This window comes from Nannobrachium achirus (assembly GCF_963921795.1).
Source record: "Nannobrachium achirus genome assembly, chromosome: 8".
Taxonomy (NCBI): Eukaryota; Metazoa; Chordata; class Actinopteri; order Myctophiformes; family Myctophidae; genus Nannobrachium; species Nannobrachium achirus.
Window position 1 is genome coordinate 69301427 of NC_137817.1, and position 19714 is coordinate 69321140.

Consider the following 19714-nt stretch of genomic DNA (forward strand, 5'->3'; position numbering starts at 1 on the left):
AGAAACAACATTTGAGTTACAAAGGTTTGCTTAAAAAATACATATATATTCAAAGATTTGCACACATTTCACAACTTTTCGAAAATAGCAGATCTACAAGCTCGCAGCGTGGAAATAATTAAGGCCCCTCCACCTAGTAACTCAGTCCCCCCCCCCCCCCCCCCCCTTGTGACACCCCTGCACACACACACACACACACACACACACACACACACACACACACACACACACGCGCGCGCGCGCACGCACACACACACACACACACACACACACACACACACACACACACACACACACACACACACACACACACACACAGGAAATAGCTAATCAACAAGCATCATGATGAGCTGGTAGATCAGCTATATTCTCAAAATGTTGACACACTTCTTCAGGGGTACGGGAACGTTTGAAGTGGGGGCACATGCACAGCACACAGCCACACACACACACGCACCACACTGCATAATAGCAACAGAATGTTATACCCGCCTGTTCACAATGAGCCAGTCGACCGCTATGCCACTCCTAAACCCGTCTTTGTCCAATGCCACGTTAGCAACAGGTTACTAAGGCAGTTGACTTGGCAAGCTTGGCCTGCAATGCAAGAACATTGTTGTTCCGTTAGTGTCTATCCACGATATTAATGGACAAGACGTGGGGTGGCTGACTTTTGCATTGCGACCGGTGAGCTTTCGCCTCGATTTTAAAAACTTTATCATTGTCATTACTCCGGTGACAGATAATAGTCTGTATCTATTTTTCAAATGCATATTGCAATCCTTTCTGCCTTGTTCTCTCGGATATTTCCGAACCACTACTCCAGAAATGTGCTATGATTTCTTTGGGTATGTCTTGAACTGTTACCAACTCCATAGCTTCTAGGCTAGCAGTAGACGTGGGACGTTCGCGAACGAATCGAGTCTTTTGAACGGCTCTTTTGATGAACGATGGGATCCGGTTCGCAGTAGGGAGCCGTTCCTTACTAATGAACAGTGGTGGGAAAAGTACTACATTTTCTTGATTTTCTTTAAAAATATCAATACTGCAATCAATGTGGAAATACTCTGCCACAGGTAGAATTTTGGAATCAATAGAATGTTAAAGTACAAAAGTATTGGTATCAAAATGTACTTAAAGTACCAATAGTAGAAAGTACTCATTGTGCAGAAAGTCCCATTTCACAGGTTTTCCCATGAATAAAATGTAGATCGGCTATTTTCAAATGCCAGAAATGTATCCAATGGCCAAAATGTATAGGCCTATTAGGGTGGAAGTGATTTGCAATCATAATCAAAATCTACAAAGTAACCAGTAACTAAAATGAGCCAGTCTTTTGAACGGCTCTTTGAAAGGAACGGATCTCAGAGATCCGGCTCACTTCAAAGAACCATAAATCCCATCTCTATCTAGCAGCCAGACTCGGTACACCGATGCACGCCGCCATGGCAGCTTGCCAAGTCAACTGCCTTAGTAACCTGTTGCTAACTTGGCATTGGGTTTAGGAGGGGCATAGCGACAGGTCAATTGCCTGCCCCAGTTGACTTTGTTTCAACTCTTGTTTCAACTAATTATTATTTATATAACAATTTGCAAATGTTTCCTTTATTTATTCAAAATGTGAATAATAAATTCCCCAAAATGCCCCCTTGTTCTGGTCCTTTGGTCTTTTTTAGATTTTTAACCCAAAAGTACAAAGATGGCAAATGCCTTTTTTGTTCAGATTTTTTTTTCAATCTTTTTTAATTTGTAACAAAAACACATGCATTTTGCATTTCTGTCCGTGTGTGTGTGTGTGTGTGTGTGTGTGTGTGTGTGCCACATGTGGCCCCTGGTATTCTGGTGGCACTGAATATATAGGCATAATCACCGATCTACAATCTCACAATCTTAGTACTTAGCATGTGATGCATATAGTGTGCTTGGAATTGAAGATTGGCTACTTTTGCTAGGTAGCGTACCATTTACAATTTAGGCATTTAGTTGACACTCTTAGGGCCGATGCATACTCCACTTTTAGAACCGAATTTATTTCGGTTCAGTTTGGCAAGTCACAAAATCTCTGTGGCACCGAACAGCCGAATTAATGACGGTACCCGCCCCCCCAAACCTCTGAATGACGTCATATTGTACTTTGGACAGAGCCGAACCGAAATAAAATTGGCTCTAAAAGTGGAGTATGAATCGGGCCCTTATCCAGAGAGAATGAAAAGCAGAGTAAGCATGAGCTCTAGTCAATGACAAATGTAAACAATGGATTGATTGATTGAATACTTTATTAACAGTTTGGTACAATTATTCACAAATGCTCAAAAATCACTGAGGGCTTGTTTCCATTGTACATAATAAAGACATACAATACTATACAAGACATCATCAATATCAGGAGCAATAAAAAGTATATTTACAGAAAACAGCAGGGGGGGGGGGGGGGCATTTCTGGTGGCAAGTTAGACTTGCCTAGGTCTTATTGAAAATTGCAGACAGGTGCTATAGTTTTGTACTTTTTTCTGGTTTATATGTGTCTATAACATTACTCTAATAGACCATGGGCTGGGATTTGCAAATGTGCCTTCCCTGTGTATTTTTGGTTTCTTCCTGAAAGTTGAAAGCCACTGAGTCAAAAGGCCAAGTCGAAAAAGACAGATTAAATGACATCATAAACTCATCCCCTCCCATTTTACCATACACCCAACAATGTGGGTGTGGCTAACTTCATCTGGGTCACCACCCACCTGACAACCAGGCTGAACTGTGGGTGTGGCCACATAAAAAACATTTTCTGTACCCCCTTTTTTTTTTTTTTTTTTTAACAATCTTCCTCCTAGTACTAGTAAGACACCTGAGGGTGGAATGCGACCTCAGGGTGACATGCAACCTCGCCCTAAAGGGCGAGGTCGCGCCAATTCTTGACCATCTGGCCAACCACAGCGTTTCTCTGACGATTCTAGTTGTTGTCATTCTGGGGGGAGTTTGTTCATGTTTTTGTGAGGGTATCAACCCTAGGAGATACGGGGAGAACATGCAAACTCCACACAGAAAGGCCCTATCGCTCACACCCTAGGTTGGGTTGGCGATAGGGCCTTTCTGTGTGGAGTTTGCCTAAACATGGAGATGTGGTACAGAAGGACTCATATATGGGCATAAAAATCACTTCCTGTACAGACAGTCAGACAGACAGCCATTGACTCCGACCTAACAATGGCTACTGTCTATGACGGTAGTTCCATATGACATATTGGACTAGACTATCTCCATATATAGTGTTATCCACATCTCCATGTTAGGACTCATATATGGGCATAAAAAGTATGTCATGTGACATCACTTCCTGTACAGACAGTCAGCCATTGACTCCGGATTAACAATGGCTACTGATATGACGGTAGTCCCATATGACATATTGGACTAGACTATCTCCATATATAGTGTTATCCACATCTCCATGTTTAGACAGCCATTGACTCCGGCCTAACAATGGTTACTTTCTATGACGGTAGTCCCATATGACATGATGGACTGGACTATCTCCATATATAGTGTTATCCACATTTCGTGTAGCCGCCCTGTACAGGAAGTGATGTCACAACTCGCTGACATCACACTGACATCACAGAGGATACGGAAGGAAGGTCACGAGGATACGGAAGGAAGGTCACTCAAGCGACACGGTTCTTCAGAGTTATGCGACCTTCGGTCGCAATAATCATAATACCTGAGCATTATGCCTTTTTTTCTTTCTTTTTTTTTCTTTTGGTGGGGGGTAGGGGGGTAGGATCATGGCACCCAATCTTTAATGAAGTTGGTACAACTTAAGTTAAGGAGGTCTCCTCCTCATGCAATCACCTCCAATTTGGCTGATATCAACTCCTCTCACGGCCACCTGATTCAATCTGTTAACAGCTCCTCCCTTATCTCCTCCCTGAAACCAATCAAGGGTTGTATTTATACATGACCACCTTCACCTGCCATCCTCTGATCTGTTTCTCGCATCCCTCCACCACCCCAATCTCCACACTTTTCTTGTGCACTCCACTAAACTTTCCTTATCCTTTTCTTCAGGTTCCTGATGGGGTCTTAAGGCGTAAATCGGCGCCACTCCAGCTCCACGGACCCCAAAGCCAATTACACAGGGTTCATCCCCCCTGGAATCACCAACTGCCACCTGCTCCCAGACCAACAAGCACCCAAACCCCTTCATCCTCCATCACACAGCTCAACTACACTACACCATCTTTATCATCTTTATCACACCACCTCTTCATCCCCTAGCCCCTCCACCCCATCTCCATCACGCCACCCTTCCTCCTATTCCCCATCCGCCCCATCCTCACCACATCACCCTCGATCCCCTCGCTCCTCTCCTCTCCACCCTATCTTCAACGCCTCACTACTTCATCACATCATCCTAACATCCCGCCATCCCTCTAACCTTACTTTCCCTCGTTAATACAGTACACCACTCCATCCTTCCTTTCACCCCCTCATCCCTCGCCAGTCATTTCCCTAAACTCTGCGTCTCCTCATTAATATCGCACATCACTTCATCCTCCCATTCCCTTCATCCCCCTCATCCCACTAACCTGTCAACCCTCTAACTTTGCATCCCGTCCCTAATACCGTAGATGCGACACTGACTGATGGATAGATTTGCTAAGTGTGCAATGATTGGAGCAAGAACAACCATTCCAACCATATTGGTTGGATGTCTTCTATTGGAAGACATTATCTGTCCACACAGAAACATTATCTGTCCTCTCAAAGACACACTGAGGAGGGGACATATTCCTCCCCACACCAGGGCCAAAACCCAAATGCAGGGTAGAGGGGTTCAGTGAATGTGGACTCGAAGGTGTACAGGTGTGTCAGTTTGTCAGTTTGTCTCTGTCTTTCTACTCTGTAGAATGACAGAGTCCCAGCAGAACAATCCGCAAACACCGCTACTCTGTTAGAGCCAGAGGGATCAACAGGGAGGCACAATTTCATCTCATTGTGTTTGACAGCGTAATACTTTTTACAACAGAACAGAATCCAAGATGCGTCATTGAATCCAAGTTTACTATCATCACCAACACCTCTCCTGTTGATTTTTCTGTACGTCACTGCTATATTAACCATTCCACTCCACTCTACTTCCCAGTAAAAGCGCCCAGTCAGGACCTCTGTAGTCAGGACCTCTGTACACAGAACCTGTACAATGGAGTCAAATCTGTCTGGGTTATCAGGACACAGCTGATCCTGCCCTACCCATTTCACCTTGTTTTCAGACAGAGATAGTTTTCTGTGTGCTGTCTTTGGGTCCAGTGTGAGACGATGGGAATCTGATGAGGAAACAAGGCAATGCACATTAAAAACAATCAATATAAAACTTTATAAAATTTTAATTAGATAATTAGTTTGATCATCATCATCATCATCATCAACAACAACCTTTATGCCACTGCATTGATTTAGAAAATGAATGAATGAATGCTCATTTGAATTGAATCAATTCACTGCACAAAGCAACAAACAGAAATTGTCGCAGCTCGGCTATTGATAAATGGTAAAAGGTGCATTTATATAGCGCTTTTATCCAAAGCGCTTTACAGAGATTGTGCATTACATTCACCCATTCACGCACACATTAATTCACCAGTGGCAGAGGAAACCATGCAAGGCACCAACCTGCTCACCGGGAGCAATGTGGGGTTCAGAGTCTTGCCCAAGGACCCTTCGACATTAACTCAGGGGGAGCCCGGATTCGAACTGGGAACCCTTCTGGAACCCTTCGTGCTCTTATTAACGGTTTCTCTACCCCTGAGCTATGCCGCCCCACATTGAGAAAGTAAGAAGTACTAACAACAAACTAATTTGCCCAGAACCCTCGCCTCCTTCCAGCAATAACTCCCATGCAATGTCAGAGTGACAGATATGCCGGGAGACAACTGGAATAATGTATTTCGGAAGAACATACCGGTACGTATAAGCCTGTGAGAGGGTGCAGACTGGTGACGTCTTGAATGTGCGAGTGTTATGCTCTGGTGGGCTACAGAGCGAATGGAATAAATGGAGACTTTGTTCTGGCACTCCAAATAGTAAATAAATAAGTTATTGTCCTTATAAAGCGTGTCTAAAGCCCCATTCCTCAGACACTACCATTTTAATGACCAAATTGCCCTGAAGTCAAATTAAATGCTTGGAAGTGAGTAATTGTTTTCATACCCACCCTTTACTTTTGGTCAACATTATCCATGAATAGGGCCCAGTTTTGAAACAAGCAAACAAAACAATCACATTTAAAGACCAGGCCAAGGGCAGGGAACCCCACTTGTATACCCTGGAAGCGTACCTGAGTTCTCCAGACAACAACCGGGAATGGGTCAACAAAACAATGTATAAAATGTAAATGTGTGATTCAGACAGACAGACAGACAGACAGACAGACAGACAGACAGACAGACAGACAGACAGACAGATACTCACATCTTGTGAGGAGTTGAGGATCAATCCAGAGTTCTCCTCCATGTTTAATCCTGTAAGAAATAAAACAACAATGCATCAATGTCTAACACTATTTTGCACGTCGTAATTAATGGCAGGTATTATGTCTTAACTTAAGATCTGGAAGCGTGATCAGTGCTCGTTTGCTATTTCGAGGATGGTAAAATTATATTATTGTAGCATTGCACAAGGATAGACGCTAAAACGGCCCTTAATTAGTCATGGGTGTGGTTTGGGCGTTACTTTAATCAAACCAATCCGAATATCAACTGCCATTCCCTTTAGGATCAGCGCACGTTAAAGGACAACTTTGTTTTTTTTTTACAACAAACATATTTTAGATTATAATTAAAGAAAAGAAAAGATGAGTGTTAAAATGTTTTAATTTACTGATTTCTTTCGTGTTGGCGATTTTAAGGACTTTGATTTCAGTGGGTGGGGGGCATGCGTGCAAGTGGCTAAATACATATTTTTAGACACAATAAGCCGGTGAATTCTTTACGCATGCCCCCACCCACGTCAAATTAAAATCACTGAAACTAGAGAAAGCAGTAAATAAAAACATTTTAACACTCATCTTTTATTTTCTTTAATTGCAATCTAAAATATGAACCCTTGTTGTAAAAAAAAACTAAGTTGTCCTTTAAGCGGTGAGATCAAAAGAGAAAAAAAACATCACATGGAAGGGAGAGATGTTGAAGTGCAATCATGGCCGTCATAATCATGCACTGTAGCCTCTATTTGATTATGTGACTTCCTCATGTCCAATACGTCTGTGATTTCTTAACAAACCACCAAATATTCACATATTTGTTCACAAGCTATATAGTTTTATACATTCTTAAAGCTATACTGTGTAAGATGCTCAACTAGTGGTCAGTAGCCCTATAGCAAACCGCGGTCGCGTCGGCGTCTTTCGGACGTTTTTCGCGTCTGCCTCCACCTCGTCTGCCTCCACCTCGCCGAGATCTATCTTTAGAGGGGTCCCTGGTTCCTGTGCGTTCAGGCATTCCGGAGAAACGGACTCCTTCACCCTGCCTGGTAGGCGAGGTTACCTTTTGAGTATAGAGACACACGGGCGACTACAAATATGGCCGCCATAGCGACCCCACTTCAAGATGCGCTGTGATTGGCCGGCAGTGTATAACCCTCGCTGTGATTGGCCGGTAGTGTGATGACGCAATTTTGCCGCAAAATTCTCCCCCCCTCACGGCTCATAGAAAACATATAAAGAGAAGGCTTTAGAAGCTGAAAATAACGGAGTGGGTGTTCTAAAACTTTAGCGATTTAACAGTTAGGACAATTTTAATATTTGTTTTATAAAAAAAGTTACATGGTATAACTTTAAATGTGTTTATTTTTTGTTATCCTCATTTTAAGTAATGTTATATTACCCATTTATTTTATCTTCTGTTTTGATTATTATGGTTGCTTTATTATTGTAGCCCCTCCCCACACACACACGCACGCACGCACGCACGCACGCACACACACACACACACACACACACACACACACACACACACACACACACACACACACACACACACACACACACACACACACACACACACACACACCACCACCACCACCACCACCAACATGGGCACAGTCCCAATAGTCTACTCACTCGAGAGTCTCCACAGCTTCAGAGAGCAGATTCAGATCCTTCACAATGTTGAAGCTGAGGTCTAGTTCTTTCAGGTGGCAAGGATTACAGGTGAGAGCTGAAGCCAGCACTGCACAGCATCCCTCTGCCAACCAGCAGTTAATCAGTCTAGATGAAAAATACACACACACACACACACACACACACACACACACACACGCGCGCGCACACACACACACACACACACACACACACACACACACACACACACACACACACACACACACACACACACACACACACACACACACACACACAGCATTTGTCTTCAATTGTGGAGTGTGGGTTTATAGATAGATAAACCTAAACCCTATAACCATAACCTCGGGTGGCTTGTAAACCTTACATAGTGGTTTCGAATCCCACTTCGGGAATTACTTTTTTTTTTCTTAGACCACTGGGCATACCCAAAGCGTCCCTTACTTGAAGCAGTAGGATACCCAAAGCGTCCCCTCTTGTGACGCAGTAGGGTACTTGACACCTTGGGGGTGAGAATGTGTTGCAGCTAGATAGATAGATAGATAGATAGATAGATAGATAGATAGATAGATAGATAGATAGATAGATTTTCATATAATTATGAATTAATCTGACCGTAGAATCTCCAGTCTGCAATTTGGACTCTTCAATCCAGCACAGAGTAGATGTAGAAATGGACCCACGTTGTTGTAGCTTAAATCCAGGGATGACAGGTGGGATGGGTTAGAACTGAGAGCTGAAGCCACAATTTCCAAGTGTGTCTCTCTGAGGTCACTGTAAACAAATCTGTATTTACAGATTAGATGTAAAATCAGAGTGAACAGATTAGAGGTATAGATCACTGAAAATCACTGTCAAGCAAGTTAACTAAGATATATTCTATGTAGTGAGTAAGACTACAGATGGAAAGGATTTATGTTAAGTAAATAGGTAATTCCGTATTAAAGTGAGTAAACCTAAATTTAAAATGACATCCTTTGTACACCCTTCACTAATGCTATGGACCAGTTCTCAATTGGTATGTTACTTTTTATTATAGAATAGCCAATGAGGACACTTTACAGAGTACTTGAGTTCTCCTGCTGTTCTGTGATACCATGTTCTATGTTCTTTGTTCCCTGTTAAATGATCAAACATGATTATGTGTCAAATTAAAGCTTTGTTGTTGTTTCAGTCCTTCAGTGAATATATAATATGATTGGTGTCGGGCAGAAACCTCAAACTTTATATCCATGTTTTCTTCGTTTTTTTCATAAATGAATGGCCTACTTCGAACGTCACACAAAAATAGCCGATCCACATGCTCAAAAAGTGCCACATTGCGATACGTTGTGAGCTTGCTGATCGGCTAGTTTTTGAAAATAGATAAATAAGCTAAAAAGAAAGTTGTTAAATCTGTCATACATATTGAACCAATGAAAAGTATTAACTAGAGTTTGTGACTAAATAATATATACTTGTATACAAACTAACATAACGTTTAAGTGTATAGAGGGTATCTACACATTTCTAAGGACGTTTTACTACCTTTAAAATGACAAAGTAAACAATGGCCAAATTGTCAAATATATATATATATATATATATATATATATATATATATATATATATATATATATATATATATATCTTTAGCTTTAATTTCTTGTGTTATTGTGTAAATATAAATTTAACTCTCTTCTAGTATGTTTTCTATTCAAATGACTACTAACCGAGCCTCTCTGCAGTTCCTCACAGCTGGAATGAGTCTCCATCGCCCCACATATGATGCGTTGTATTCTTTCGGATTCAACTCATCCAGAACCTCTGACATCTGCAGCATCAAGGCCAGAGCTGAACACTGGGTATGAGACAGTTCTGATCTGTCCCCTGACTTCAGGTACTGTTGGATCCATTGAAGCACTGAGTGGTCATTCATTTCCATCAAACAGTGGACGATGTTGATATATCTGTCAGGAGAGTAAACCGCAATCTGCTTGTCACAAGATCTTTCAGGGGTTTCCATCTTCTTCAGATTATCGATGGCTCTCTGAATGCTCTCTGGACTTTTCTCTGTCTGACTCAAAACGCCTCCTAACAGACTCTGGTTGGACTCCAGTGAGAGGCCATGAAGGAAACGGAGAAAGAGGTCCAGGTGGCCATTCTTACTTTTCGAGGATTTTTCAAAGGCTTTCTCCAGGAATTCTTCCAAGGAACTGACATCAACTCCCAGGAATGTCTTCAGTACCCTCTTGTTTCTCTGTGTATAACAGTGGAACAGGTAGACTGCAGCCAGAAACTCCTGGATGCTCAGATGAACAAAGCTGTAGACCTTTCTCTCAGATTGAACAGTCTCTACTTTGAAGATCTCTGTGCACACTCCTGAGTACAGCGAGGCATCTTTCACATCAAGACCACACCCTTCCAGGTCTTCTTGATAGAACATGATGCTACCTTTCTCCAGATGTTCAAACGCCAGCCTGCCCAGGTTCAGAAGAACCTTCCGGTCAGCCTCCATGAGCTGCTTTTGAGTCACATCATGATACTGATTCCACTTCCTCTTGGTCTGAACCCACAGGAAGTGGCTGTACATCGCAGTCTGGGTCTTGGGCAGCTTTTCGGTCTCGTCTGTCTTCAACATGTCCTCCAGAACGGTAGCAGTGATCCAACAGAAGACTGGGATGTGACACATGATGTGGATACTCTTTGATGTCTTCATGTGTGAGATGATTTTGTTGGCCAACTTCTCATCACTGAATCTCTTCCTGAAGAACTCCTCCTTCTGGGGGTCTGTGAACCCTCGGACTTCTGTCACCATGTCAAAATATTCAGGAGGGATCTGATTAGCTGCTGCAGGTCTGGTAGTTATCCAGAGGAGGGCTGAGGGGAGAAGATTGCCCTTGATGAGGTTTGTCAACAGTAAGGCCACTGATGATGTCACTGTGACATCAGAAACGATGTCATTGTTGTTGAAGTCATCAGAATCAATGTCAATGTTCTCGAATTTCAGCAGAAACCTGCTTTCATCCAGACCATCAAAGATGACGCCAACCTTCCAGACAGCGAGCTGCTCAGCTGTGACCTTCTTTAATGTTGGGTGGAAACGAAGGATCAGTGAAAGAAGACTGTGCTGCTCATCTCTGACCAAGTTCAGCTCCCGGAATGAGAAGGGAACCAGAAGAATGATATCTTGATTTTCCAAACCATTTGCCCAGTCCAGAGTGAACTTATGCACAGAGAACGTTTTTCCAATGCCAGCGATGCCCTTGGTCAGCACTCTTCTGCTGGGTGTCTCTCTGCCAAGGAGGAGGGGCTTAAAGATGTCACAGCATTTGATTGGTTGGTCATGGAGGGTCTTCTTCTTGGAAGCTGTCTCAAGCTGCCAGACCTCATGTTGGTTATTAATCCCTTCACTCTCTCCCACTAAAATGTAGAGCTCTGTGTAGATGCTGCTGAGGGAGGGCACTTCAGTGACGTATGTCACACGATCAAGACGGTTCAAACCGACCTTATAAACCTTTAAATCCTCCTGAGAACTGACACCTGCTAAGACAATGAAGACATGTTAACCATTCAAGTTAATTTATTGATTTACCTCTAATATACCATACCATTAAAACTATGTCTTAAAGAGGTGGTGCCATGATTTTCTCCCCCTCTAAAACATGATTATCAGGTATTATGATTATACTAGGAGGAAGATTTTTTCCAAAAAAAAGTATACAGAAAGAGTTAAAATTGGGTTTTTATGTGGCCACACCCCCAGTTCATTAAGTATGCATAGATGTAATGGTGGGTGGTGACCCAGCTGAAGTTAGCCACACCCCACAGTGTTGGGTAATGGTAATTAGGGGAGTAGTTGATTCTGTGATGTAAAAGTATCTGTGTTTTTAACTGACACTTTTGACCACAAGGTGGCAGCCTCCAAGAGAAAACAAACAAATACCCAGAGAATACATAATTGCTCATAACAACCACACCAGGGGGTCCAATGATGTACTTTCAACCTCCTAGACACATGAAAAACAGAAAAAGTACAAAACTATGGCACCACCTCTTTAAATACCCTCCAAAAAATAGGAAAAAAAGATAAATAAATAACATTGGATCATTTGTTTTTGTCTTAATGTATGTGTTAATCATTAGTGGTTGGACATTTATACAGGAATACAATGTGGACATTTAGTCTGAATTTGTTTTTCTGCTATTTAATACACATTAATTGATATGAAATGTTAATTAGTGTAAAATGTGTCCAGTCTTACTTTGTTCACTTGTGATTTGACTGGATGTCTTCTGTTCAGGTGTGGTTCTGAGTCTCTCTCTGTGGAGATGAAGACAATATAACATAGAAAATAGATAACTTATATTATTAAATGAACCACTTAAAACCTATATACTTTGTCCTTCAATGAATAGCGCCGATATACAAGGTCATAATGTGTTGTGAGCTTGTAGCTCTTTTTTTTTTTTTTTTTTTGCTATGTTTTTGAAAACATACATATAGCTGAACAGGAATTACATCACCTGGCCTAAATTATAACACACCCAGTTGTTCATAAATGTTCTTATATCACTGTAGACTAGAGGTAATAGTCCTACATGTGTTTTTCATCACTGTAGAAATGTGTGTGTGTGTGGGGGGGGGGGGGGGGGGGGGGGTGTATGATGCACAGCGCATGTTGTTCACTATGGTAGTGTAGTCACTGTAGTGTATCTGTTTTTGCGACCATAGGTCACACACAGTTCACTATGAAAACAGGCACATCCTGTCTGTCAGGCCGCCCTTCCGTAACACCTCAATGTCTATAGCTGTTCTGACATCACATTGTTGACTGTCAAGACACTGACTGGAGGTCATAAATATTAAGCCCATAGCTTGGAATGCCCATATGGACATATGGTGTGAGTCTCATGTGGTCTATGACATAAGACATTTATGATGTCAGACCTCAGTCATATCCATATTTGGGGAAATATTTTGTCTACATTTTGTCCAACTTAAACAACCATAGCGGTCGGGAGATACATTCCCTAGAGACCTAGGCTATATACCTGCCCTTTTGTCTGACGACGGCCGATAGGCCGAAACATCCATTCTTTTCTTCAACTTAAACAACCAACCGCAACTCGAATCACACTTACAAATGAATTCCGCCCTGCGCTTAGGGCGAGGTCCAGTGCTTAATTTGTGCCGGAACAAGCCGGATCTTGTTCGGTACCCTCACTTTTTCTGACCGGCACCTATTTCATTGGATCCGCCACCTATTTGATTTTGAATCAAGGATCCGGGACCTTCCCTGTCAATAAAAATCTATAAATAAACAGTGTTTTTTTAATCTATGTTCTCTCTGTTTTATGTTGTTCTGGTGTGACCCTTGTTTGATTATTTTTTAAATATTTGTACGCGTTTTAATCTGAAAAACAAAAGAGGGGTTTGACAGACATCAATCACGTGATGACACAGGTTCACGCAACTAGTTGTTTTGTTTCCGCCTCGGCTGCACGCTGGCTGCACTGCACACTGCACAGGGAGTTTACCGGCAACAAAACAATACGCAAGCAAGCGGCTGCTAAAATGTCAAAGCGACAAACTAAACTTTAACGTTCTTCAAACCAGTCGGTCAGCCGGACCCCAAACAGGCCAAAGTTATTTCGGCAGATAGCGACAGGCAGACAGCACAGCAGCAGCGGGGCTCTGTGCTGTAAGCAGCAGCACAGATGAGGAGGAGGAGGGGGCAGCCTCGGGCATGACACCCGATGACCAGCACGGGGAACGAGAAGAGGAGGATGAAGAGGATAATCAGAGAGTGAGGATGAAGGAGGTGGTGAGGAGGACAGGACGCAGCGACAGTGAAAGGGGGCTCCTTACTGCAGGGGGGATTTGGGACCGAGGCTCAGTTCAATGCCATAAAAGGCTTTTAAGCACACGTTGTTAACTTGTTTGCATTTATCTTGTGTGCACTGTTATTGATTTAGAGCCATGAGTAAATGCTGTGAATGAGTGTAAAAATGTCCCATCGCTGCGTGGGTATGATTAGCGTGAGTCGTGACATTGCTTGCTCTGCGCTGTTTTGTGTGTGTGTGTGTGTGTGTGTGTGTGTGTGTGTGTGTGTGTGTGTGTGTGTGTGTGTGTGTGTGTGTGTGTGTGTGGTGCGCGCGCGCTGATGGAACAGTGAATGGACAGAGAAGTGAGAGAACGTGTCACCCAGTTTAGGCTTGCTTTTTAAAATAAAACTTCCAGTCCTAATTATATGTCCCCTCCATTGAAGGGAAACTACAGGACTGGAGGACAGGAGAGCCAGTGAGAGTACTGTGAGACAGGAGGGGATGACTTGTCTTTATTACAATACATAAGAAGAACTCATAGAACTGATTGCAACATCTCTGGAAAAAGATGTCATGTGTCTGAATTTGCAAGCATATGAAGAGGATTCAGTTAGTCATGGACAAAACACACGTGAACAAGAAAAGGAAATGCATCCTTACACTGTTACACAGGACAATTAATCAGACTGAATCTGAATCTGCTTTTGTTGGACTGGACATTAGTGATATTACTGTTGTACACTGATATTTTGGTTAGTAACAGTAAGTTTGGCACTTTGGCTGTGTGTGCAGTGTTCTTACAAATACATTTTCACTTTACTATTTTGATACACCACCTCTGTTGAAACAGATAAGATAATTATTCTATTGCACTGTGCAGTAGTGCTGTTTATATATGGTCATCTATGTTTTCATCCTTCCAAATAGAGACTTTTTTTGGCTTCTGTGATGCTGTATTGTTGACAGTGATATATATATATATATATATATGCAGTTAATGTGTTAATGAAAATGTGCACCGGGTGTGCGTGCGCGCGTGCATGCGCGCGTGTGCACGTGCGTGCATGTGCGCGTGTGCACGCGAAACCTAGGATCCCCCACCTTTTCATTGACAAATTAAGCACTGGCGAGGTCTAATGACCTATTAACTCTTTTGCCGCAATGTTTACATGTTTTACGTTTACATAATGTTCACGGCCATCAAAAGTAGCAATCCATTATTTCCTATTACGGTCTTGTGGAAAAGACAACCGCATCTCCCATGGAGCAGTGAAAAAAAACACGGCCGTGTGAGCGCAACCATTTTGGAGTGAGAGGCTGCTCCTCCCCATTGGTTTGCATCAGTTTTCAGACAGAAATAGAGAAAGTAGATCCAGGCTGAGAAAACCAGCAATGAAGTGATCCCGCCGCCATGGTTGTTTAAGTTGGCTAAAATGTGGCCATATTTTCCCAAATATGGAGATGACTGACATCTGACTTCATAGATTTTTTATGTCACCACATGAGACTGAAGAAAAAGAAAAAAGTCCGCACACCAAATTTGCAGTTCCCAATATAGAGCTTTACTAAAGCTCTATATTGGGAACTGCAAATTTGGTGTGCGGACTTTTTTCTTTTTCTTTTGTATTGTTGATTACTTTTAGTCCAGCACCCAGCCTATATGGCTTTGGATGTGCATGTTTTTTAGGCTGTTTGTCAGCTTTTTTTTCTTCACCACATGAGACTGACACAATAATATGTCCATATATGGGCATTTCCAGATATATTGATGACATCAGGGATCTCCATACATGGGACAAGGACGGAATTCATTTGAAGTGTGACTCGCGTTGCCATGTTTAAGTTCCAAATCGCCAAAATGTGGCCAAAATGTGGCCAAAATGTGGCCGTATTTTCCCAAATAAGGATGAGCTGGGATGAGGTGTCACGCACTGTGACGCACATGGGTTTAATATTGATGACATCAGGGATCTCTATATATGGGCATAAAATAGACAAGGACGGAATTCATTTGCAACATCATTGTGATGTCAGAACACTCAGCTATATCCTTCTGCTGAGCTGGGATGAGGTGTCATTGTGATGTCAGAAGAGTGACAGACAGATGTCAGAGAGTGACAGACAGACATGAGATGGAGGTTTTCATACTAAGTAGTGACCTACGGTCGCAACAAGACAAAATTCACGAAGGGAACTTTCTATCAGACTCATGGATTAAGAGTGTGCAAATGGAGAGTATGATATGCTTGGACCTCCTCAGAAGTGCTCTTGAGGTAAGGCACCTACATGTCTGCATCTTCGGTGAACTCCGGCAGTTCCTATTGCCAGTCTCAAACCGGGGAAGAACTCCCCAGATTCCTCACGACTCATGTCAGTGCAACCACACTTGCAATTTCCCAGAACTGCAACCTTTCTAGTTTACTGTATTTTTATTCAATCATACAATCCATTTGGATTCTATACACTACTAGCCAACTAGCACTTATATAAATGATAAGCTCTCTACTAGAGAGAGAGAGAGAGAGAGAGAGAGAGAGAGAGACAGACAGACAGACAGACAGAACTAGAGGCATGTAGCAAAAATGTTGTGTAAGCACAACTTTGGATGTCAAGCGTGTGACATCAACTCCCACTGGGTGTGTTTCAGAGCTGTGCGAGGAGTGCACTTGTCTAGTACTGTGTGTTTTACATTCTGACCTGCGATCAGTAGAGTGGTGTCCATCTTTGAAGGTAACAGGTCGATTCATGGACGCGTCACTCGTCATGGAGACAATGCTGGGTGCAGAAGACCCTGGTCTGTGCAGGTGATCTCTGCCACACACACACACACACACACACACACACACACACACACACACACACACACACACACACACACACACACACACACACACACACACACACACAGGCCTACTCCTTAGTCCCAACACAACCGAACAGCGAGTTCATACGTACGGACAGAAAAAAAGACTAACTTGTGACCTCAACACGTACACACTTACGCATGCCCACACAGAGACATGCGTGCACGGGCAGGAGAATAAACCAGTAAGACTCCCTAATAGGGAGATAAGCGACCGTCACGTCGCATACACAAACCAATCAGGAGGGAATATGGGAAATGGGACAGATCCATGTTGATGACATGACTTGACTAGAGATACGGTACTGTGTACCACTTTGCGTGATTTTAGGCCAAAATCTGTAGGAGCAGTGTCCAAAAAGTGTTTTGCCAAAATAAATGAATGCACAATCATTGCAAGGGAGGCACTTCACAGCGCTATAACGGGTGTGCGTATCTCTGCTGTGAAGATGATATCATTATAAACGTTGTATTCTTTCACTCTTCCAGAACAGAAATCATCTCTTGTGTTCTGTGGCTGTTTTACATTCTGACCTGTGATCAGTAGAGTGGTGTTCATCTTTGAAGGTAACAGGTCGATTCATGGACGAGTCACTCTTCATGGAGACACAGCTGGGTACAGGAGACCCTGGTCTGTGATGATGATCTCTGCTACAAAGAGAGGATGAACACTATTTACTGTATTTTTATTCAATCATATAATCAATGTGGAATCCACACATATAGTCAATATCTCATACTGGCTTCTTAATTTGACAGTCAGACAGATAGAGCAGCTATGAAGCAGAGGTCACACTAGGATTTTAAACTGCCTCACACTATCTGGACTTATTGCAGTTTACCCAAAAATCTGATACAAATAAAGGTTATGAATAGGTAATGCTTTAAATACAAGCAGGTGTGTAAATGTAAGATTTACACCATTTCATGTTGAATTGACAACTATTTGAATACACAAAAAAAAAAAAAATACGGTACTAGCCAAACAGCTTCTTGCACAAATAGATTCTTTTTTTTTCTTTTTTTGCACACGATCTGCGTGGTAGATTTTAATGCCATACATGTAAACTATCCATATTTATGATTAACGTTACAGCATCACAGTAACAGTGGCGCTAATGAATAGCTGAGGAGTCTTTAGGCATATACAGTATCTGTTGGATGTTTCATCTTCAAATACGTGTGCATTTCTTGTTAATTCTTGGTAGGATATCTCGACAATTTTGACTAATCTCTCCATCTTTCTTTTCTATCGTGTCATTGTGAGAGATAGATAGAGACAGAGAGTGTAGGCCAGTCAATCTGAGGTTTGAGTAATAGTAATAGTAATGGTTCAAGGTCTTTTTATGATCCTTAGGGTCATCCAAAACACATGTTAAAAGTTTCCCATTACATTCTTAGTGGATCAAGGTAAATTCAGGGGGTTCATGTTTGGGTCCCCTCACTTACTATACAGGATATAAAAGACCCCCCCCCCCCCCCCCCCCCCCCCCCCCCCCCAAAAAAAAAGAAAAAAACTAGGGGTTCTGAATCCATTGTTTTGCATGAAAAACATTCCTTGGGCTAAAAACAGCCCCCACAAAACGGAAAAAAAGTGATGAAAAGTGATGACTCAAGCCTCGAGCCCAAGGAATGTTTTTCATGCAAAACAAATGTTTGCAATGGATTCAGAATCATGAAAACCCCCTAGTTAGACCACTCACATGCTACTTATTTGAGATTTTTTGGGGGGTCTTTTTTCCTGTAGGCTATAGTAAATGAAGGGACCCAAACATGAACCCCCTGAATTCACCTTGATCCACAAAGAATATAATGGGAAACTTTAACATGTTTTTTGGATGACCCAATGGATCATAAAAAACCCTGAGTGATTACTACTGCAATTTATTTTGGGTCAGGCCTTTTTTGAGCTTAGATTGACTGGCCTAGTGAGTGAAGCGTGGACCATGGAGGTTTTCCTATTAATGTGTGGCATTGCAAAGGAGTGTTGCTGTTCTGTCACTGCATGGAGACATTGCTGTGTGGTCAATTTTGTTGGCAGTTGCCTAGTCTGCCTAATGGCTGGATGGATTTATTAATACCTGACAACAAAGGTTATTAATAATGTCATAGACAAGGACGGAATTCATTTGCAACATCATTGTGATGTCAGAACACTCAGCTATATCCTTCTGCTGAGCTGGGATGAGGTGTCATTGTGATGTCAGAAGAGTGACAGACAGATGTCAGAGAGTGACAGACAGACATGAGATGGAGGTTTTCATACTAAGTAGTGACCTACGGTCGCAACAAGACAAAATTCACGAAGGGAACTTTCTATCAGACTCATGGATTAAGAGTGTGCAAATGGAGAGTATGATATGCTTGGACCTCCTCAGAAGTGCTCTTGAGGTAAGGCACCTACATGTCTGCATCTTCGGTGAACTCCGGCAGTTCCTATTGCCAGTCTCAAACCGGGGAAGAACTCCCCAGATTCCTCACGACTCATGTCAGTGCAACCACACTTGCAATTTCCCAGAACTGCAACCTTTCTAGTTTACTGTATTTTTATTCAATCATACAATCCATTTGGATTCTATACACTACTAGCCAACTAGCACTTATATAAATGATAAGCTCTCTACTAGAGAGAGAGAGAGAGAGAGAGAGAGAGACAGACAGACAGACAGAACTAGAGGCATGTAGCAAAAATGTTGTGTAAGCACAACTTTGGATGTCAAGCGTGTGACATCAACTCCCACTGGGAGTGTTTCAGAGCTGTGCGAGGAGTGCACTTGTCTAGTACTGTGTGTTTTACATTCTGACCTGTGATCAGTAGAGTGGTGTCCATCTTTGAAGGTAACAGGTCGATTCATGGACGCGTCACTCGTCATGGAGACAATGCTGGGTGCAGAAGACCCTGGTCTGTGCAG

General features: G+C 42.4%; 1 protein-coding gene across 5 annotated transcripts; it reads right to left on the minus strand.

Annotated features, from left to right (window-relative positions):
* Nucleotides 1-461: 461 nt before the first annotated feature.
* On the minus strand, nucleotides 462-19705 carry LOC308289627 (protein NLRC3-like). 5 transcript variants are annotated; one of them, XM_080731366.1, is made up of 10 exons: nucleotides 19608-19705; nucleotides 17337-17450; nucleotides 16637-16750; nucleotides 12376-12434; nucleotides 9844-11656; nucleotides 8747-8917; nucleotides 8114-8260; nucleotides 6466-6515; nucleotides 5257-5321; nucleotides 462-597 (listed from the first exon to the last, which is right to left on the minus strand). In XM_080731366.1, the coding sequence occupies exons 1-10, from the start codon at nucleotides 19673-19675 to the stop codon at nucleotides 556-558; spliced, it is 2643 nt and encodes an 880-aa protein (XP_080587492.1). In that variant the 5' UTR covers nucleotides 19676-19705; the 3' UTR covers nucleotides 462-555. The 5 variants fall into 5 exon arrangements, with proteins under 5 accessions (XP_080587492.1, XP_080587489.1, XP_080587488.1 ...); XM_080731363.1 differs by lacking the exon at nucleotides 462-597 and having other exon boundaries at nucleotides 4431-5321; nucleotides 9844-11653; XM_080731362.1 differs by lacking the exon at nucleotides 462-597 and having other exon boundaries at nucleotides 4431-5321.
* Between the last annotated feature and the right edge of the window lie 9 nt (nucleotides 19706-19714).